Raw genomic sequence first — 22,656 nt, 5'->3', positions numbered from 1 at the left:
GTGCAAATACAAAATTAACTTCTAACGTTGCCCAGTAAGAGAGAACATTTGTTTCAGGAAAAGTCTCTCTTTAATCCTGAAGTACTCCTGACTTCTGTAGGAAGGAAAACTCTTGGATGCTGAAGCATTTCTGAACGTTGCATCACAGTTTGCAAAACATGTTTGCAAATTATGGCAGGTCACAGCATTCACTTGGGTCCTTTTTTAGGCTCTGTTCACTTCCAGTAACACTTATAAAACATATATGAACTATCCAGCCCTGTGTGACCTCCTAGTGTTTTAACCACAATCAAAACTTCCCAGGCACTCACATTGTCTGGGGTTCCACAGTTCCCTCTTGTCAGCCACGGGGCTTCTGTCATAGAACTCCCTCAGCAGGGCCAGTATTTTTAGTCTATCCAAGACACCAACCTAGACAAAAAGATTATAATTATTGGGTTTTTCCTGTGGTTCTTGGGTCTTACATCAATATTTGCAGCACTACAAAGGCACCATTAGCTAAGAATTACCTGTGACTGAAAATTACCCATTACCAGAACACGACTACAGATTTCAAAGAAGCGAATTTATTTCATAGAGGCAAAAACTTCTTCTCTGGGCTCAGCTGGAACTCCCTCCCCACACATATTACTTTGCAGGCACTTCCTTGACAAATTACAGTTAGATAATTGTAGCTGTTCTGCCAAAGGGGTTCTTCATGTAAAGATCAAAGCTTCAACATTTCATACTCTCAGGACAGATATTGATTGCCCGACAGCACCATGGAAGAATTTTCACCTATTATGGGCTGTATTACCTTAGTGACTGCACACTGTAGTTTGCTTTTATGCCCCATCATCTCCTTTGAAGATTGATGTATTGGCAGCTGCCTGGGAACATAATTAGTCCAAAAATCTGAGCTATTATGACAACCTCCCTAATTTCCTTTAAAAATTCATAGACATTTGACCACAGAGGTGAGAGAGGCATCAGCAGTTCCAGTGCAGAGGAACGTGCAGAGTTTATTAAGTCCTTGTTGCTCAGAGTGAGTGTACACAGACGATAAACCCAGGAAAAGGCAATGAAATGGGTCATTTCCAATCAGGAAATTGTGGGTTTAAAAAAGTAAAGCAAATCTAAGCGATTGCAAGTTTTCCATTTTATGATGAATTCCTGCTGTCATTGTTTAAGTCCTGCCACCTTTGTAATCTCCCTCCCATTAGTGAAATAAAGTAGTTAATTAGGGAACAGATTTACTTAAGTTCATTATTTGTAGCAAGTAGCTTTCCATTTGAATTATTGATTTCCTTTTCACGTTTTGTTCTTAGATTAAAAACTGCAAAATGGAAAATCCACCAGGCTTTTAATTCCTTGTGAACTTTACCTGCCCTTAGGCTGAAGAAATAAAGGAAGAACTTTGCTGTTCTTTTCTGGAAATGAGCTCAAGATGACTGCATTGTTTATAACCTAAATCTGTAATTAATGGCACCAAAAGTTAGAAACAGAAGGTTTGGAAACAACTGAGAGATACACATCACCTACTGGTGAAGTTAATACTGGAACTAAACAATTACATCACATTTGCTGGTACTGCAGGACCTTCCTCTACAGGGAACTGAAAGTTTATTGCCAATTCTGAAGAAAGGACCTGAACTGAAACGTAAGAAGCCATTGAGTCCAGTTTTTGTGTTTCAGACTCTGCTAATTTCATTCCTGCTGGTAAAAAAAATGCTGGAAATTAGGGTTGAATTTCAGCCATCAGTGGGTTTGGAACAACAAATGTCATCACAGAATTCTGTCCCTAAACTTACAAGATGTAGGCCATGATTCCCAATATCTTCATCTTCCTGACATTAACATACAAATACCTTGCACGCCCCCATGCAAACATTTCTTCATGCTATTTGTCTTTCAATTGAATATATCAGATCTGGTTCTGATCCATTTAGTAGCCATATGAACACAGCACATGTTTTTGAAGACGTTACCAGATCACTGTGGAATATTTGGATTCTCCATTCAGTGTTTCCATTACACACACTTAATTTTCCATTCAAATTTTCTCAGCTGTTACTTGTCACAATCATCTGCTGGTTGCCTTGAAATTGGCAGCACTAATGCAAAACTTTATTTTATGAAAAAGGGGAATCAATAAATGAAGTATTATTCTTGTTAAGAATATAACAAATATTAAGAAAATTATGAAGTACTGTTAAGATGAAAATAAGGATGTTGTCTCGGGATTCAGATGCACTTTTTTGTTACACTAAAATAATACACTTGGAGGATTTAGATAACTCAGATTTTTGAAGAGTTTTTTTGTGATTTGGATCAAATAACTTTATTTTAATATATTGTTTAAAAGAGATATAAAAATAGACAAAACAGCATAAATTACCAAATATGAATTAGGCAATATTTCCTTGTTTTAGCATTCACAATTTATACAGATTTGCCACTCTGTCAGAGGTCCCTGTTATTTCAGGACACTTTTCCTTACAACTCACCCTGGGAGGAAGATGCCACAGTATCTCTATAGAAGAGAGAAGCATTTCAACAGGAAAGCTCCTCTCCCCAGCTGTGCTGTCTTTCTGAGTTCCTATATTTACTAGCAAAGGTGACTTTTCTTTGCAATTCTTGTGTGACTGGGGAGGCTGATTGAAGGTTCCTGCCTGTCCACCCTTTGTACTGCACCTCCTGAGCAGGACAGGTCCAGCCTCCCCTCTCAGCACCAGAGGAACATCTGTGTTTGTACAGCCACCCAGAACTTGGGGCAGCTTCAGTGCCCAGGGAGTTGAAACATGTTGGCCTCATTTTCTTGTCACCCAGATATTGGCAGGTGATGATTCTCAGTTGTTTTCAGCAATGTTCTGTGACCTATGAGTAATTCCTTTAGCAACACAGACTAAACCAGACTTGCCATTTAATCAGGGATAGGTCAGTGTTTAACCACTCGATTGTTTTTCTGGAAATGTGATGTGTGTATCCTGATCCCCACACTGTGCTTGTTCGTGAGCAAGATGGGAAGAGCAGACACTCAGAAAAGGTCATGAGAAAGCAGACTTTGTTGTTGTTGTACTGAAAGAAAGGTAATCAGGAGTGTCTCAGACGTCATTAGCTTGAAAACTAATCTCTGACCAAATTCAGTTTCATTTAAAGGTCCCAGGCTTAAAACATCCCTGAAAATTAATGTAGATCCTGTTATAATACATAAAAGAGACTGTACCTGATACAAGTGAGCACAGATACAATAAGCTTAAAATTCACAGAGCCATTGCCTTTTGGGGTATTACAGCAGTGATCCAACTGTGTTGTGGGATTGTCTGGGGAAGTTTCTGCCTCAGTGTATAGTCCAGGCTGTCCTTGTTGAGCTGCCATCCTTCTGGATGCATTCGTTTGAAATCATAATAATGATCATGTGGATACCTTCTAATTTGACTGTAATTTAAACGCTGCTTTCTCAGCTCCCTGGCCTTAATTGCAGCTCATTGAGGCAGCCAGCCACACTCCCCATGCAGACTGGAATAACTGCCTGCTACCAAACAAATGGAAATTAGGAACTGAAACAACTGCTTTGCTGTGCTTTGCAGAATGGGCTCCACAGGTAATGGATCCCATTCAAGTGGTAGAAGTCCTTGGGTTACTTTGCATTTTTATCTCCCCCGTGGGTACAGTAGAGCCATACAAAAGAAACCAGGCCAGGTTTAAAAGAACTGCGTGGCCTACACGACACTTCAGTGAACTCAATTTGCAGAGCAAGGCTGCCTTGGAGTCTGGAAAGAACAACTCTGTGCTCTGACCAGTTTTTTTTGGGCAGAGATGGTGGTGGTGCTGATAGCTGCTCTCTCATGTTGTGTTAGTATTTTTGGCTCTTTGCCTCTGAGATTCCACTGGGATTAGTAGCATGGAGATGGTGATTACTGCCACAGAAATAACAGGAAGAAAGTCACATTAAAAGATGAAAGGAAAGAAGGGGTCTTTTCAAAATGCATGGCAAGGATAGGACTGGGCTTTATGTATCACTGTAGCCAGGAGGATTCATCACAGCCATTCTGACAGAGCCATAGGAAAATGAAATGTCTTCTAGCTGGGAAGCAGACACATTTCTTTCCTCATGCCTGAAACAGCAGCTTGCCTGCTATTCTCTAAAACACTCCATTGGTGATGAAACTAGCTCTGTCATTCCTTTCTCTTGGCAGTAATGACATTATTAGCATGACATTGTAGAGCACAGTTCACTCTGGGTAGCTCTCTGCAAGCATCACTAGAGGAGTGCTGGGTGGAATATATAATTTATGTAGGGGAGGAAACTGTAAGATTATGGCATCTGCTTGCTCTGTAGTAGCCAGCAACTGGCAAGCTGAGGCTACTCATAACAAGTACCACACTTTTTGGATGAAGCCCAAGTTTTTAGCAATAGTTTATGCCATTGATTCTTCAGCTTCTACAATTTACTGGGTTTCTAACAAGTCTAGGTTTTTTGTTTGTTTTTTTAATGGGGATGCAGGTGTACTCAGAGGATGACAGAGATTAGAGCTGCTGAAAACTAAATTATGGCTTTTGAGTTCCATTTCCAGCTCTGTAACTGACTTACTGTATTTTAATTTCCTGTCCATAAACTGTGGCTGAAGTTCACAGCACTGTTCTCAGAGAGGTTGTAAAGGTGGATTATTTTGCACTTTAAATTTAAACTATGAGATTTATTGATAGAAGCCCTAACGATCTATAAAGTTAGGCAACATAATGAATGCAATATATGTTATAATTGAAGTAATGTGCACATTTGTTAAGATCAATCTACATCAGGTTATCTTTGCTGAAACATGGCTGAATAGATAAATTAGACCCAGTTCTGAACTGTGCTGTGGGAGCAGGTAATCCCATTAGGTCATTCAGTTGCTAATTAGCCATCAGCTTATAGGCAATTGGATGTTTCTATGTCCAAAGTATGAATTTGAAGACAATGCTGCAGCTATTGTCCTCCAAAATACTGCTGAATAAGCACAAATAGAGTATCTAAAGTTGGGAAGAAGAAAAAGCAAGCAGTGGCCCAGAGAAATACCAGACTGGAAGCATCCCCACATTGAGAGCTGCTCTGCCTACCTTTCCATAATCACAATCTTGGAAGAGATCAGCAAAATTTTGCCTCCACATAGCTCGTTCTGTTGCTTCCTGGAAGTCCTCACCACATTGATGGAGATATTTCATGACTTCTTGGAATGTGTCACTTGAAACCTGCTCTGTGTAGGAAAGGACAAACTGTGGAGAGAAAGCAGCAGTGTACATGGTTAGCTTTTCTTCAAGTATTTTCACCTTTATTTGAACTCCTAAAAACCTAGTGCATGCAATGAAATATTTAAGAACTTGTAGTTTAATCTGCCAGCATAACACAGACTTGGTGCCTACTTTGTTCTTCCTTTCAGAAGAAACAATATTCTCCTAACCAGCCTGGGACACTGCACAAATGACTCCTCAATAGCTCCTTTCCTGGCCCAGAGGTCACTTGTTATGCTCAGCATTCAGAGGTGCTGGATCAGATCCCTCCTATGGAATGCCATGGCTTAAGCTTGGTTTTCTCAGGGAGGATTTAAGTTCTCCATGGTTTTTTGCAGCATTTAGTATTCTTGACTTTACTCCCAAGGAGGCATTTTGAGCCATTAGATTTTGCAGAACTGACAGTCACTCAACCCTCAAATGCCACAAAATGAGCATTGCCCACAATTTCAGTGTTTAGAGAACCAGTCTGGATACAATAAAAACATGAAAAATCCTTTTGAAAATGAGCCTGCTGTCACCTAAGTCCTCTGACACTGGGAATACTACTGACTGGAGATTGATTTTAAGTTCCAGCCTTGGAGACACTTTAACACTTTGGATTTATAGCCATGTGGCTTTTATGAGCAAAAGCAATATGGTTCTAAAAATGTGGTGTGCATGACATAAATAATAATGGCCATCAGAACAAACCACAATCCCAAAGCCTGGGCTGAATTATTACAGCAGGTTTCTGGAGCCAGCCACACTAACAGGGAACTCATACAGTTAAAAGGAGGAATTTCCAAAACACAGCCCATTTTTAGAGTATGGATATCTAACATAAGTGCTACAACATCTTGGACTTGTTGAAGTGCCTCACAGGCATTAACAAACTGAAATATTAATATAAGTTATAATTATTCATGTCTATATTGCATAATTTCCAAAGATATGGGACAAGTGGAAAAGAGGAAGAGCAGAAAAAAAAGCAATGGCCTGAGGGGTGGCTGGTGGGAAAGCAGAACTCCTACACAATGTGGGGGGTTTCTGCTTGCAGCATAAAAAGACAGGATGTAGGTGGTTGGAGAGAAGGTGGGGCCTTGGGCATCCACCAGCTTTCCAGAGCTGTTACAACCCAAAGCCCTGTGACAGAGGAACCTTGAAGGTGACAGCTGATGGGAGGAGGCAGGTTGGACAAGCAGCTTGTTATTTTCGATGTCATGCTGATGACACATCCAAAGGCTCCTGCACTAACACTGCTGTCTAACAGCATCACAGGACACTGTTTACAAGTGCCATGTGGGCAGCAGGCACTATCATAGTCCTAAGCTTTTCTTAGCTGATGTGCAAAGTACTGTACACATAATAAACATACATTTATTTATTATTAACTGAGAGATTTTGACACCTCTCTGAAGAAAGCTGGCACAATTCCTTCTTGCTATCCAGAGACTTTGCTGTAGTTTGTGAACACGTTGTCAACAATAACAATGGATCTTTGCTTCTTGTTCCTACTGATCTCACTAGAAAATCATGGAAAATAATCTCACCTTTAAGGCCTGATTCTGACCCTGCAAAGGCAGTGTGAGTTTTTCCCTTGGTGTCAGTAGCTTTGTGCCAGACTGCTGGGGGTTTGTGTGTTATAGAGTATGAAGCCTGTGAAATAAACTATTAAGGGCTGGTCTCTGGGATTTAAATGCTTTTAATATAAAAGACCCCACGAGCTTGTCATGAAGGATGTAAAAATACAACAGCCACTGTTTTGAATGTCTGAAAAAAAAAACCCAAGCCCAACACAAACAATGTGTGAGGTCTCTCTACTGAGTTTCTAATGGCCTTGAAGTAGCCTAAAGCTGCACTGAATTCAAGGAAGAAAAAAAAAAAAAGGCTATTTAATTTTAAGGTCCATTAAAAGCAATGCTTTCCACATGGGGAAAGGCCCAGACCAGTGTGGAGAAAGATCATCTCTCTTTCTGGGTTTGGTGGATGATGCAAAGGGAGGAACAAAGGTAAATTGTAGCTGAGGATTAGAAGCAGCCCTGTCCTAATGATGGAACAGTTCCCCAGGGAAGTGATGAAAGCCTCATCATTTGATTCAATTAAAACCGGACTAGAAGAAGCATCAGAGAATATATTCTGAGAGAACATTGCTGGTAAATCAGACAGCTTGACAATCCATGTCTTTTGTGCTTCTCATCTCCGTTGTCATATCTTTAATTGAGTTAAAATAAAGAGTACACAAAATATATTTTAAACAGTTTTCTAATGCTAATGGAGCATGAATTCATTCAGAGATTATATACATGTACCAGAGGGGTTGTGGATTGATGCTTCATCGCAGTGACAAAAGCAATTCTCTGGGCTCTCATTATCCACAATCGCTTTCTTAATTAGATGCAGTAATTCTGAGGTTAAATTCAAAAATTCCTCATTTCATGCTTAAAAAACCTTCAACAAGTTATCATAAAAATGCATCTCCATGCAAAATATTGAACATGTGAGTCTCCTGAGAGGGAAGAAGGCACAAAAATCACACATGGTTTCTTGGAAATAGTCTCTGCACAGCTGCTTTATACTCTGGTTTTAATTATTATAACAGCACCCACTAGCACTGCTGCAATGAGGGTCTGTCATTATTTCTGTTCTAAACACCCCTTTTCACAGGTTCAATTACTCAGCCATAAAATTCAGCTCTGCTGCAGGTAGAAATGGTTGGCAAAGCCTTGGCCTGGAGAACTTTCAATAACTACAGTTTGAACTGATTTGGTTATTTTCAACTTGAGGAACAGCAGAGTAATGGGGTAAAATTTGCAACTACATTTATGATTTTGGTGAGTTAAAACCACACTTCTGATATTTCTCAATGACAGCTTTTGAGTTTAAAACTGCCTGGTTATGGTTCCTGTACATTTATGACACTTGTTGAAGTTTGGTTACGGTTCAGGCCAGCGATAGTTCAGGGCAAAAATGGTAGAGCTTCTCCTCCCAGTTCATCATGGTTTGGTTCTTCTATGGTTAATGGAACCTAATCAGAAACAACAATACTGTGAGGATGTTACTAATTACCATTGGCTAATGGTTATAGTGGGACACCAAACCTCCCCTGAGCAGGCAAGGCAAAGTCTGAATTCACAAGTGATTCAGGGCTTTGGCATTTCAGAGAGGGACTGGGAGGGATGGCCTAAAAACCACTGCTCCCAGAGCAACTTCCTGGAGAGCAGCACGGGCTGCAGCTCTGAGGAAAGCAAAATACTTCCCCTTTCCTGGTCAGAATGGAAATGTGGCAGCAGAAGATGGAGATGGAGATGGAACGTGAAATGTCCTGATACAACCAGTTCCCTGGGATGCTGGAGAAGGGTAGCCCTTCCTACTCCTCTGGGCTGTCCCCAGGGAAATGCTGCTACTTTGTGATAAACATTCTGAACCAGATGCTCTTATTTCATTTCTCACCTCTGTGAACTCATCTAGCTTTAAAGTTTCTTCCAATGTGTTTAAGATTTCCAGCTTCCTGTCCTGGATTGCTGGTAAAAAAATGAAGGGATATTGGTTTAGAAAGCAACAGTTGTGAGTTTGCATATTGTACACAATATTGTACACATTTTTTTGCACACTGTGCTGTTACATTAACTTTCTTCTCATCTTCTCAAACATGTTTTTGAGGTTATCCCACAGTAGCTGAAGCATCTGACTGTACAGAGACCAACCAAATCTGCTCCTTACATGTATCTCTTGCTGAGAATCTGCATTTAGCTATTCAGAACTGTAGAGTCATATTTATTCTTGACATAAGTTGGTGCAAATTGCAATGATTTTAACAGTACTTAAAACTAATTATGTGAGGGAGGAAATGAATTTTGATTTAACAAACAGATAAAACTGCCTTAGAACACTGGAGACACGGGTTCTGCTTTGCAAGAGTGGAATCTGAAAATCATAGTAATTTTCTCAAGAATATCTGTGGGAATATTTTTACTGATGATGATATTCAAAAGTATGTTTTGGTCAGCTTCTGAGCTCCTATAATGGAACTGAGAAGAGAAATCAAACATCTACACAGATTTCTGAATGAGGTCTGAGCACAGACATGCTATTTCTGTTGGCATCATTTTTCCGTTCTTTCTTCTACAATATATCAGCAGTAATGAGAAAATTCACCATAGAATGCATTTATCTCTTGTTGGTTTAGACATTCCTAAACTGTACATTATCTTTATTAAACTATAAACAGAGCTTAATGTTCTGTTAATGTACATTGGATGCTATTAGACGAAATAAATTAAGAAATGGAGCCACACTATTATTTAAATAGGACAGAGAGCACCTCCAGCATCTGGAGAGCAAACATTTGGGGAGGTATTTCCTTCACAGTCTCATGTCCCAGGGTCTGTTTGCACTGTCCCACAGCAGGAGCACAGCAGGGGCTGTGTTGGCAGTCACAACATCCTACCAAGACCAGAGGAACAGATCTGTAACACGGACAGGGCTGAGCAAGGGAGCTCCAGGCAGAGGTGACTCCAGCAGAAATGCACTCTGGAGTGCCCTGTTTATCATCCCAAACCAGTGAAGGCAGATCTGTTTTCACTGATGATCATTACAGGCTCAGGAAAGCCTGGCAGCAGGCTCGTGGTGCCACTTCAGTGTTCCCAGCTCTGTTCAATTTTCATCATTCAGGGAGGTCAAGTGTGAGCTATATAAAGTGACAGGAATTATGGAAATGTTACTGAGCCAAGTGTTCCCATCCAGAGGCCCTGGACTGTCACTCGTCTGGGACTGGCTAAAGGAATGGCTCAATGACATGGGCTATTTTGTGGAGCATTAGGGAAACTTCAGCATTTCCCCTGAAACCATAAAAGGTAACAACTCAATATTGTTGATCCTACCTTTGCTCCATACCTCCCAGTATGCCAGTATTTCCAAGACCTCCCATGAGACAAACACTGCCTGATAGGGCAGGTGAAGGAGGAGGTTGGTACAGTGATTCTTAAAAACAGTGATAAGCACATGGCAACATCTAGCTAATGCAGGATGTAAGTGGAAATGGCCTGAATCTGGTCTTTCTATCTCCTGAAAGATTTTTTAAACTTCTTTTCACTCTGTTCAAGATCATGTTAATGAGCCACAGGGTGGTTCAGACCCTCCAATCTGTCTGTAGATTTGTGTTTCATATCCTGATGTAACTACCTTTAGAGATTCTCCCTCTGTTATGAAATCCATTTGCTGTTTGCCCACAGCTCAGACCAGAATTCAGATCACAGCAATAAAACTAAGGAAGACACATCAAAAACTCACCTTTTCTCAGTTTTTCGGGAATAGAATCAGTGACATCTGGAAAAGACCTCAGGGCACTCTGAACCTACAAATCAGGGTAATAGTCAAAGGCCTGTGTCATGCAGACAGCAGTGGGCAATTATCAAAATAAATCACCTGGAATAATCAGACATATGGGCCAGTCATGAGTCTTACACATAGGTAAGATTTGTGGGGAATCAGGGCTTGGTGAGCCTGAGGCAGACAACGACCTGTACCCTGACCCTAAGGGCAACAGAGCCATCACCCACCCACAAATGTCCTTTTCCTCCTGTCTGGAACAACCACAGCAGTGTGTTACCAAGGATCTTTCCTAGTTACCAGTGCCATTGGTATTCTGTGCTTGCCATCCACTGTCCACTCTTTGAACAGAGCTGCCAGTGTCTCCTTCCTCATCTCTCTCTCCTCAGCCTTCTTTCTTTCCATCTCCTCCCTGGCCTCACGTTTGTCCTTTGCCTCAGCTTTCATCTTGACCAGCCTGTAGGACATGGGAATATGGATTGAAAAGATATCATCATAAACATACTTAAGCTTGATAAGCCTACCCTGAAGAACAAAAGGAAAGGAAGGAACTTTTTACTGAAATTCTTTTCCATGTGGTAGACATTTAAGGGAAAATCATCTGTGCAGCTCTTCTATTTTGTGTAATTTCAACAGCGATAAATTTTACCTTCACATTTATAATGGCATTCATCATTTATTGTGTAGATGTCCTTCAATTTCCTTTCAATTTTAGCAAGAAGACAGGTGCATAATTTTGCTACACTTGATTTACCAACAGAATTGCATCAGTCTCCTTTGTCTCCAAGCCCAAGTACCTTTTCACACAAGTACTTCACTGGCAAAGAACAATGTTCGATGAAATTTCTGAAGCAGCCTCACACAATAGAGCCCTCACTGCCTTAGGACATGGAAAATACCCCAACCTCTCCATCATTCTGAACACACAGAATTTGCAGGTTTGGACAAAAAGTAGCTCCCTTCCTTCCTTCTTTTGTTTTCTCTGCTTCCCTGATCACCCAGTCATGTTCTTCCCAATCCTCTCTTTCACACGACAAAAGAACTGAATAAAATTGGTCCCGTAGAACTGTGATAATTTTGACTTTTTTAATTTATGAAGAGGAAAAAAAAGCCTTTAGGAAGGTCAAAATGTTTAAAGCCAAAGAATTGGTTCATATGGGGAGAACAGCTCCTGCTCATGGAAGCTGCTGGAATCTCTCTGCACTGAGGCAGCTGCTCACCTTCGTGGCCTTCACACCCTCTGTAGCTACTCAGAGAAACGGGAATTGCTTCTCTTTTGTACCTGAGAACTCCAAAACATGTATTTTAGCTAACAATTCCTGCTCCCTTCTTCCCCCTGTGTTTCACATGCTGTGAAATGGGCTGATCCTATCCCTGCTCTCTTCTGTTGCTCTGGGATCATCCCAGAAATTATAACCCATCAGTTATCTTCTTTAATGAACAGAGAGACCTGTTTTACATGTCACAGCAATACTCTTTGATCACAGTCAGTTTTATCACCAGGTACTTGTTCTTCATGGCCATTTATCACAGAGGTTTCTTAATGAATCCCTGGGTTCCTCAATCAATGGTGGGCATTGCACAAGTCCTGCTGAGGCAGCTCAGCCTCTGGCACTTTGATACCAGGGGAAGGGGAAAATAATTTCCCATCTTCTGATTCCTTCCCCGAGCCAGCAAAGGGGAGGAATGCAGCAGGTACCAACCCAAATGGACTAGCAGATTCTCCTCCAATATGTGCTGCAGACAGAAAGAGAAAACAGACCATTTGTAGATGCAGCTCCTCCTCCAGAGCTGTCTGCAAGCCGCAAGCAGAGAGGGGGCTGTGCCTGGAGCTGCCAAGGTGGCCTGTGATTAATTTGGGCAGTGTCCAGCACAAGTTACATTCTGTACTGCACCTGCACTGGGCTGCAGTTTTGCATTAATTTCTAGGGTCCTAAACTACTGTGCAGTTGTATCCTCTGCCTGGTGTCCCTGAGGTGGGACAAAATGTTTCCCTCCAGACTATAACAGCAAAGCACTGATCACCCATGGCGAAGTGAGCTCGTTTCATATCAGACATTTCCAGAAAAGATGAGATGGCAGCGAGGTGACTTCTCCCTGCAGAACCAAACAAGTCTCCTCAGGAAGGGAGCTGCCTGCCTCCCACACAGGGATGGGTGACTCAGCCTGAAGGACTGCCATCCCTGGACAAACACAGCTGTTACAGGTATCAGTCCCTGTGGATAAGGAATTTCTCCCATCTGTTCTCCTGCATGCCTTGACTCCCAGTCAGGTGGCAGTTCAGGAGAAACTGGAGGAAGCCCAAGTGAGCTCACTGAGGATGGGTAAGCATTAAATGGGAACCTGTGGTGATCCTGCCTTTCCTGAAGGTAATGCCAAGGCTCCCAGGAGCTTCATTTGGGCCAGAATTCAATTCCTCACCCTTCTGGTGCTTATGTGGGAGATGTTGAGCACGGACTGGCACTGCTCCTGTTACACTTCTTTCCTGTTTGGAAAGCCAGTGACTCACATGAAGAGTCTCAGTGCTGCATGGTGCTGGTAAAATCCTCTGTGTTGCTGTGATTTGAGAATCTCATGCAAATCCCACAATACAGCCATCACAAATATGTAAATCCTGAGCTGTGGTGAATGCAAATCCCATGAGAGTACTACCAGTGGATATGCAAAACCTGCTACAGCCATGAGATTACAGAAACCCCCGTGGCAATGCTGCCTATGGAGATATTTATTTCTACAAGTCTTGATAGTCACTTCTTTTGCATCAGCTCTGAGAGCTACAAATTGAGAACCTGCCTCCAAATGTAAACAGGGGCTTAACAGCCAAGGTCAGGATCACAGGTCATGGGTAGCCAACACTTTGCATTCTACAGGAAAATCTGCCTTCTCCACAAATAAGCTGTGATTCACAATGAAAGCCAAGAGTATTTTAGCAGAGAAAAAAAAAAACCAACAAACAAACCACAAAATCAAACCAAACAAAAATCCAACTGAAAACCCCAGGAAATTTTTGTATTTTAATTCAATTTCCTTTGCAAAATCAACTGAGATGTGGTTCTGAACTTCCTATAAGCAATATAAGTGATGAAACAGTCCTAAAGCAAAGATGTTGCAAGGCTGGCATCCTAAACATCCCCCCAGTCTGTGCTTGAGTGAAAACTCACTGAAAGAGGTGTTTCCCCAGCTCATTTGTTCAGTGGACCAACACTTGAAAAATAGAAAATAAAACTGGAATTCTTTTACCAGCTCTATTTTTACCACTGTATGTCTGCTTATGAAGAAAACCCAAAAGCTGAGCTCTTGCACACTGACCACACCAGTCAGTTATGATTATTTTTATCTGTGTTGAGAAAGGAGGTGACTGTATGAAATTCACTTCTCACTCTGCTTTATTGAATTCACACCAGGCATGTTCCAGTGATCTGCAACAGTATGTGGAATGGAAATGTAGAGAGAAGCTCAGAGCAGTAGAGAGAGATTTAACATATCCTTTTATGCATTATAATGCTGAGAACTTCAATTATCTTCATTTAGGGTTTATGCATGAGACATGTCAACATTTTACTTCCCTAATTCCTGACACTGAAACCCTGAAACCAATTTTCAAGCTGCATGCACTATTTATGCAAATAGTCAGGCATTCAAATAGAAGTCATTATTCTACAAACACAGACACAGAATGAAGTGATCTAGTAGCAAATGAGTAATTTTGACATCAATCACAATCATGTCTGGATCATCTGCAAACTCAGAAGTTCACTTCTATATTTTTCTGAATAGAGCAATGAAAATAAAGCATTATTGCTCACCTAATGCTCTCACATTCTAAGCTCAGCATATTGTAAGGTGACATGGAACCCCCTTCCAATATTCATTAAATATTATACTAAAGCAAGCAGCCTAGAAATAAGGAACAGAATAAAATACAAAACAGTTCCTAATTTAAAGGGAAAAAGAGAATCTGAAAGGAAAGCCTAAGTAGAAATCACAGGAGAAGGAGTTTCTACAATGTGCCAGGACAATGTTGTTGGTGGTTTGGTCAAGAGAAATCATCCTGAAAGGGAAAAAAAAGGTTATATGTTTATTATGTTTGGAAGAATAGAGAAGAAATGATCTGAGGAGTCTCTTAGACCTTTGATAGTAACACTTGTCCCAAAGAACTGCTGTCACTAAGCTAGACCGGTTTGGAAGCAGTTTGCATTGCACATATGTAATTAAGATAGAGTCTAAGGAGGAATTATATACTTGTAAAGGGCAGAATATTGCCTTAAACAGGAATAACTAGTGTTTCATTTTGTGTGACATGTTCTGGCATTTGTCCTGCTTCTCAAGTTTTGATGAGAGACAAATACCCCCCCTGGCACTGCACTCCACAAGGTGTGTTTGGTTCAACACCCCACCAGCCAGGCTGCAGTGACACCATTCCTTTTGTAAAGGAGACCAGGACACCAGCTCTGGCCTCGTGACCAGCCACACTGTCACCGTTCTCACCTCTCTGATGTTGTACCTTGCATCAAAGATTTGAGCTCCTCTGCCACCATCCTCATTCCCCTCACGTACGGGCCTGGTTTGGTAGAAACACTGTACAGAGGGTTATGTCGCATCAGATATTCTGCAAGATAATTAATGGGGTCAAATGTGCTTGGGTCTTTGTCTGACACAAGCACATGCTTTCTTTCCACTTCCATTAACAGATTTTCTACTCCTGGGATTAACGTAGGTAGGAGTTTGTCAAGCAAATAGATGCGAGTATCGAGTGTCTCTCTCTCTTCGCTGTACCACTCTCTGGCCAGTGAGTCACAGGGTTCTCTCTTCTCTATCTTTTTTTCTTCTGCCTTTTGTGCTCCAATCACACTTGCCTTTGTCTCCTGCAGACTCAGACACCTTTGTTGTACCTTTTCATAAAAACACTCTTTCCACGAAGTGTAATTACTAAGACATGGTAGTTCATCATTCCCCTGATTGCTTCCCATTTCTGTGGCAGCTCCAGCCTCATGTCCAAGTTTGGGATATTGCAGACCTGCAGACTCTGCTGATTCTTCTGGATGAGCAGCCATACCTCAATCACTGTGACACAGAAAAAAAGCAGCTTGTTATATAATGCCAAAAGATGCAGCAGGGCCCTAACAGGTGACACAGCAATAAAGTCTATTGTTAGGAATTAACTAATATTTTTTCTATGTTCCTTTTTTATTATGTTACTGCTGCTTTGTACTCTTAAATAAATACAGCCCCTTTGCTCCAAAGAGCAGTAAATGATTTATAAAGATTAATTATGTATCACAACAGCCCTTGGAGACAGAGCAACTTACTGTGTTCCTTTCTAACAAGAGAAGAAACTGAGAACAAAGGGGGAATGATTAATTGCAGGTCACTTGGAGATTCAGAAACCAAGTGGTGAACAGTGCTCAGAACTTGTTCCCCAGTTCCAACCAGTGGAATCCTCTTACCCCCAGTACCATTATTTCTGTTTAGGTCCATTCCCTGCCTCCAGGAAATCCAGTGGATATGAGACAAAGGAAGCAAGTAATGGAAAATGTCAGATACCCAGCAGCAAGATTCCTCTATATGCTGCCTCTGCTTCAGCTTCTCTGTAGCTGTGAAGAACAGTGAGGAAGCTTGTCCCACAAACTACTTAACTTCAACTTTGGCAACTATTTTTTCCTCTGGATGTTTTGTTAAGGTAACAAGGGCACAGGTGTGTGGATCAGCAGAGCTTCTATGGAAAGGGAAACTCTATACCATGAACTCTGTAAGCAAGTTGTTCACAAGCACTTAATGTTGTAGATTATTGTGTAAAAGAGGTATCTCCCTTAACAATTTCATGAACCTTGCTGTTTTCTTCTCAAAATGTTCTTTCTGTGAAACATTAGGAAGAAACCGAGCTGCTTACAAGGCACAATTTGAAAAATGTTTCTGTGTGTCTCCAGGCATAACTGTCTGCATCTGCAGTGGGATTTACACACACAGGATGGAGCAGAGGGCTGGCTACTACTTGATTCAAAGCATGAAAACTCAGCACATGCTGCCAAACCCCAGCTCAGTGTTAAACAACAGCAAGGAAGGGTGATATTAATAAACAGCCTAACACCTTTCCAAATTAAAGATGAAACTCCACTCAGAACTTGCTGCTGCACTAACCTTTTCAAGTTTTTATTTAAAAGAGCTTTTCACTGAGGCCTCTCAGTATCCATAGCAATACTGCTGCTTTTGATACGTATTGCTCTTGCTGTTTAAGCATTTGTAGCTGTTCTGAAGTGAGTTCAACCTTCCAGGAAATGCATAAATGCGATCTACAGCCCTCCTGGCACACAAATGTAATTACTAATATGTTGACCTTCTGGTTCATTACCACTGTTGGAGTGCAAATACTGCTGGATGGGTGGGATGCTTCACAGCATTGCATTTCTAGGTCTGTTTTCTCGATGGGCTTGTTGGCATCTTCTGGTAATTTGATTTCAAAGATGATTACCTGCCAGGGAATGGGATGAATTTATGGCTCAAACTGCCTGCCTGACCCACACAAAGGGTTTTAAGTTGGTAGCTGGTTTTGCCACTGAAGGACATGAGCTGTAAAGGAGCCTGAATTTGTAGTGGTAAAAAGGGAAACCTGTCCACCCTGTTGAATTGTTCCTTGCTTAGGTGAGTTCCTTTCAATGAGCTGTAAAACCAGACTCCTTGGTTCAAAGAAGGGTGTTAACCAAATGTTCTGGTCACATTCCAAATCAGCTGGTTTTGTTGTGCCAAAATAAACTGTTCTTGCAGTTTCAAATACTTATGTTATTTTTTAAACATCCTTTATGAAACCCTCTGCAGTTTCTGTGCAATGTTAAAGTGACAACTGGCCTCTGCTTCATGAGGTGGCTGATTCTGAGAGATGATGAATACATTTTCTGTGCTGCTCTCAACTTTTTGTTAGGATGGTTTTGAGGATTAGTAAATGTTTATAAAGTATCTCTGTGTCCAAAACAAAACATAAAACAACTAGTGCAACTGTTCTATCTCAATTCCAGGGCATTCACATAACTCCAGGAATGGAAGCAGAGCTCAGAGAACTGTTCCCACTGCTTTAATGCAGTACAGATGGAGGAGACTAAGAGGGTATGGAAGAACACACAAACAACACATAACTGTTCAAATAAACAACAAAGGAGTGCTAGAATCTGGCCCTGAAGCTTGGAATTTGTTGAGGATAACAGGGACACACCTCCAGTTTGGCTCATAAACTTCAGTGCTGATTTACACTAGTTCAGAATTTGGCCCATAAGGGAAAAATCCTTAACTGAAAGGGTGGTCAGGCACTGGAATGGCTGCCCAGGGAAGTGGTGGAGTCCCCATCCCTGGAGATGTTCAAGAAATGACTGGACGTGGCATTCAGGGCCAGGTCTAGTTGACAACGTCCTGTTTGGTCAAAAGTTGGACTTGATGATCTTGGAGATCTTTTCCATTCTTAATGATTCTATGAGTCTGTGATTCTATAATAACACAGAGAGCTCTCATGGCCTATGGCATTCCCAAATGGAGCCCAAACAACAGGAAGCATGGAGCACAGAAGCAAATTTAGAAACACCTAGGAAGTTTGAAATGTCATATAAAGTTTCCTGTAAGCCTTTGTTCAAGCTGAAGGCAAGAGAAGCTTTCCATTATTTAGTAGGATGCCACTTTCCTGGCTCCTTTTCTGTGAGAAAAATATCCTTGCTGGAATCCCTGCAGGTACAAAAAGATTATCTCTGTGTTTTCTGTACAAAACCCAAATCTGCTCATAAATAAGATTCTTATGGTTTCACTGTTATTCTGTTAGGGAATTTCGATGGGTGGGACAGGGCCAGGAAACACTAAAGTTTGTTTAGGTAAGTATTTTGGAGATGTCTGAGTTACAAAATCTTTTCCAAAACACAGTCCAATGTGGTTTTGATCACTCTAATGTGTTCCACAGAGCATGTTTATCACATCAATCACAAAGAGCCCAATACCCTTTTCATACACGACCTTTTCAATACAATTAAAATTTTAAAACATTTTCCCTTTTGCTTTCTGAAGCTTTGAAGAACTGTTTTTCTTACCTTTGGAGCAGGTATCAAACCAGATCTTACTCCTCCTGCATTCAAAGTGGCTTTGCAAATCAAGAGGAATTTAATACATGCCCATCTGTTCTCCACCATTAAAAATCTTGAAGTGAATTAGGGATTTCTCAGACCTGCTGTGGAGCTGGGCTGTGAGTTTTACTCCTCTGTGTGTTTGCAGTTGCTAAGCAATAATCCCAAAGGTTGCTATGTCTTTCCACGATCAGAATTGCTGTAGGTTGTCTTTTGGCTTTGGCACAGCCCAACAGACTCTTCTGTACTGAACTTAGATCATTGCACCACATGACTGAAAATAAAACCCAAAAAGGACTAGGAATAGCAACAGACAACATTAAGGGCACAAGCAGAGAATCTGCAGGTGCCCAGTGACAGGTTTACCTTCAGATTCGAGGATCATGAAGTCCAGAACTGTCACAAGTCCATTACCAGCTGAAGGGAGGACTGTGTTAACCAGATGTGAGAATCTGAGACATTAAATTAATTCCAAACTCAAATTTAAACATTTTCAGGCTTTCTTTCTTGTGAAGAACTGTGATGCTTTGAAGCAGCCCTGCAGGAAAGGCACACACAGCACTAAACAGGGGGGAGTGCACAGTGCCATTTTGTTAGACTGCTTTTAAACCTGAATCTAAAGGAATTTGATGAAGCTCCTTTCATAATTTCTCCTGCATTCTTTGAAGAATAATATGCAACACAGGGAAAGGAGAAGGGAAAAGACAAACACATCTCCAACAGCCATCCTGCACTCATTTACTCTAATGCAAATCAGGTGCCTCTTCAGAGATTTCCTTGGGTTAGGCAGGACTTCCAGCTGAGAAATTTATGGCAATTTCTGCCAGGAAACAAGGTTTATCTAATGCTGGTTTTAATTTGTATTTTGTGCTGGAAGTGGCATAATCTTTGGATTTCCTACCTGCAGGAAAAACTGAATTGTGAATTTATCTACAGTATTTGTCATTGGAACAGCTGCCCTCTGGCACTGTATTAGTCTCCATTTCATGGGACAGCTTGTAAGAAACCTTGAAATAGAGGAGGTCAACTTTCATGTGAAAAATAGCTGTAATAAATTACCATTTCTTTGCTATTTATTTGGAAAAGATGTATCAGAAGGAAATGCAGTGCGTTTCCAAGACGTGTTGAAGTCTGCCATCAATTATGTTAACAAAATGAAGCAGAAAATTAGTGCACAGGACTAATTTAAAATGAGGCTTTAAACTGGATTGTGCACTTTTTTTCCTCAAAGCAAGTTGCACATGATTAATTCCTGTTATCTCTTCTCCCAGGTGTGCTTGGTTTTCCCCCTTTGCAATCCAGAATTCTGTTGCTATTATGATTAACTTACAAAACTTTTTTCAGTATGAAACATAAATTAAGAAGATACTCTCCCTTTTGCTAAGTGATTTTTTTTTTTCAATCCCCAAACAAGAGTATACAAATAGAACTTGGAAGGAGGGATCAAAATGGCTCTATTTTTGTTTTTCTGGAAGTGGAATCCCGTGGGTTAAGCAAACCTTTAATTGTACCCTATTTAACTTGGCTGTTATCCCTTAATGTTTTTGCTAAGCAAAGTGTATCTTTTTATTATGCCATCAAATACTTGCACTGTTGACAAAATAATGGGCTGAATATGTCATCACAGATGTTTTGCTGGAATTGCCTCTTCTATCTTTTTTTGTTTTTCTGTGTAAGATACATTTTGGGAGCACTCTGATGTCTTTTGCAGCCAAGATTATGCAATAAAAGCCCTAACACGTAGTAATAACAAGTTGTGTTAGCCAGAGAAATGTTTGCAGTGTATTAAATAGTCAGTTTTGGAAATGTTTACAAAACCAGCTCATGTACAGCCCCACATCCTTTAAATGCTGCACTGGGCTGAAGCTGCAGGTGCTGACCACACAGGAAAGAATAAGGCCACAGGCTTCCAGTCTCCTTTTTGTACCAACCCTGATGCTGTGACCACAACCTGCCCTCTAATTGCTCTTTTCAATCCCAATACATCTGCCTTTTAGCTTCCCCCTCCACATTTAAATTCTGCTGCTAAAAGACACTTCATGTGCAAATTATCCCTTTCTAAGGGCTGGAGAACCATCCCAACCTGTGGTTATTGTAGTTAACAACTGATATGTTGGACTGTAGATAGCAACTCTATTATTTACTTGTGGTAAATGTTTTTTATAAGGGTTTGCTGTTCAAATACCTGCAAGAGCTACAGGGTATGTAAAAATTACAAAAAAGTGATTTTGGAAGTTGGTGTAAATAATCATTTCTCGACAGTAATCCCTGCATGACTTGATCAAAATCCAAAATGAAACGCCAGTCCCAGGTGAGGGAACTGCTACAACACTCTGGGAACTTCAGTCATCCATCCTCTGTACCAGTGCAGAGGTATCTGAAGATGAGCTACGTGCCTTGAAGCAGCCCTGTATTTGCAGGAATTAAACTAAAAAACCTCAAATTATACTTTAGAGAAAGGTGAACAGTCATATGCCAGAAGAGGAAAAAACTTTCCCATCCTCAAATGGAACTCCTGCCTCTGCAGAAAATCATGGGAAAAACTTTACAGCATCATGGCCTCATGCCTGGCTGCCACCTCGACATGCAGTTTAGTTACTTAATTTAAAAGGAGTCTGGAAGGCACTTTCTTGACCTCTTTGCCATAAATCAGTGTGCTGCAAGCACACCATCCATAAATACCGTGTTTCAAAAAACCAACATTTTGGCTGTAAAACACAGGACAAGGGCTCTTCATTTCCCAGTGGGTTTTGCTTATTCTCCCCATGTGCTCAGATCCCTCTGGGGAGTCTTTTGGATGTGCAGCCCACCCTACAAACTCACTTTGGTCCAGTTCAGGGAGCCTGTCCTCAATCCCTATCCTCCACCCCTGTCCTCCATCCTCGCCTGTCCACCAGGAGGCAAAATGCTTCATTAGCGATCCTCACTTCTCCATCGCAGCAAAGCCCAGCTACAGGAGCCTCCCTGATCATTATTTTAACTGGGGAATAACCTTAAGAGCGACCATGTGGCTTCTCTGGCACTTAAATTTACAGGGGCAAAGTGCAGTCAGCCTGAGGAGCAGATCAAAGCCATATCAGCCATGTGCTTAAAAGGAAACTATGGGTTAATACACACTCTTGACAAAAAAATGTCCTCTGTTTAATATTTAGAACAGCTTCTGGTTATCATTTGTGGTGGTGTCATTCAATACTCAAGACAATTCTTGATACCAGTTACCTCCTTCCCATGAATTTGGTGGATTCTTGATCCAAATTACCTCCTTCCCATGAATTCGGTAGCACCAGGCTGAAGATGCAAGGCAAATGAAGTTTAACAGCACTTGACCCTTCGCCTCAGACCCCAAAGCACTGAGCAGTTCTGCATCTGTGGATGTCTGAGTGCCTAAAATGTCTCGTCAGACTCATTTTTTGCTGTTTGGGCTTGTGCATTGATGTATGAAGAGGTGTTATATGCTGTTTTCATTATGGAAAGAGCTACTATTGCTACCACAGCTGAGGAAAAGCTACATTATTTGAGCACTAATGCCAACTTTCGCCAGCGGGTGCCAAGCCCGCTGTCACGGATCCCAGTGGGATGGGACTCCACAAACCATCACCAGCCAGGAGTCACCCTGAGGGTGCCCAGCTGACACACATTCATAAAAGCCACCTCTGGGGCTGAGAGACAGGAGGGGCGACGCCGGGACCCCCTACTCCACTGCCGTTCCCTCAGGGACCAGGGGTGGATGCCGGGACCCTCCAGCCCCCTCAGGAACCGGGGGTGCGATGTTGGGACCCACCTCACGTCCCCAGGGACCAGGGATGGATGACGGGACCTCCAGCCCGCTCAGAGACCAGGGGCGCGATGCCGGGACCCCCCCCACCCCCCGCCGTGCCCTCAGGGACCGGGGGGAGATGCCGGGACCCCCCTCAGGAGCCGCCGGCGCCGCGGGGGTTAACGCGGCGCGGCCACCAGGGGGCGGCGCCGCGCGCGCGCTGACAGCCGGCGCGTGCGCGCT

General features: G+C 41.7%; 1 protein-coding gene across 7 annotated transcripts in view; it reads right to left on the bottom strand.

Moving 5' to 3' along the window:
• EFCAB5 (EF-hand calcium binding domain 5) overlaps positions 1 to 22,656 on the bottom strand; it is a 37,307-nt gene that overhangs the window by 14,053 nt on the left and 598 nt on the right. For 4 of the 7 annotated variants that reach the window (XR_003530437.1, XM_027660354.1, XM_027660356.1 and 1 more), the window contains exons 2-7: positions 15,052 to 15,627; positions 10,864 to 11,020; positions 10,525 to 10,588; positions 8,686 to 8,756; positions 5,083 to 5,238; positions 312 to 411 (exon numbers count right to left, since the gene is read on the bottom strand). Coding sequence is in view for 6 of the 7 variants with exons in the window: in XM_027660354.1 (XP_027516155.1) it covers positions 312 to 411; positions 5,083 to 5,238; positions 8,686 to 8,756; positions 10,525 to 10,588; positions 10,864 to 11,020; positions 15,052 to 15,617 (1,114 nt within the window). In the remaining variant the exon portion in view is untranslated. Of the gene's footprint in view, positions 1 to 311; positions 412 to 5,082; positions 5,239 to 8,685; positions 8,757 to 10,524; positions 10,589 to 10,863; positions 11,021 to 15,051; positions 15,628 to 18,623; positions 19,081 to 21,875; positions 21,945 to 22,437; positions 22,586 to 22,656 lie in introns of those variants that run through there. The other 3 variants (XM_027660351.1, XM_027660353.1, XM_027660352.1) reach the window with 3 other exon arrangements.

Source organism: Corapipo altera, unplaced genomic scaffold (assembly GCF_003945725.1).
Source record: "Corapipo altera isolate COAL_440 unplaced genomic scaffold, ASM394572v1 271, whole genome shotgun sequence".
Classification (NCBI taxonomy): domain Eukaryota; kingdom Metazoa; phylum Chordata; class Aves; order Passeriformes; family Pipridae; genus Corapipo; species Corapipo altera.
This window is presented reverse-complemented; position numbering and strand designations above follow the sequence as displayed.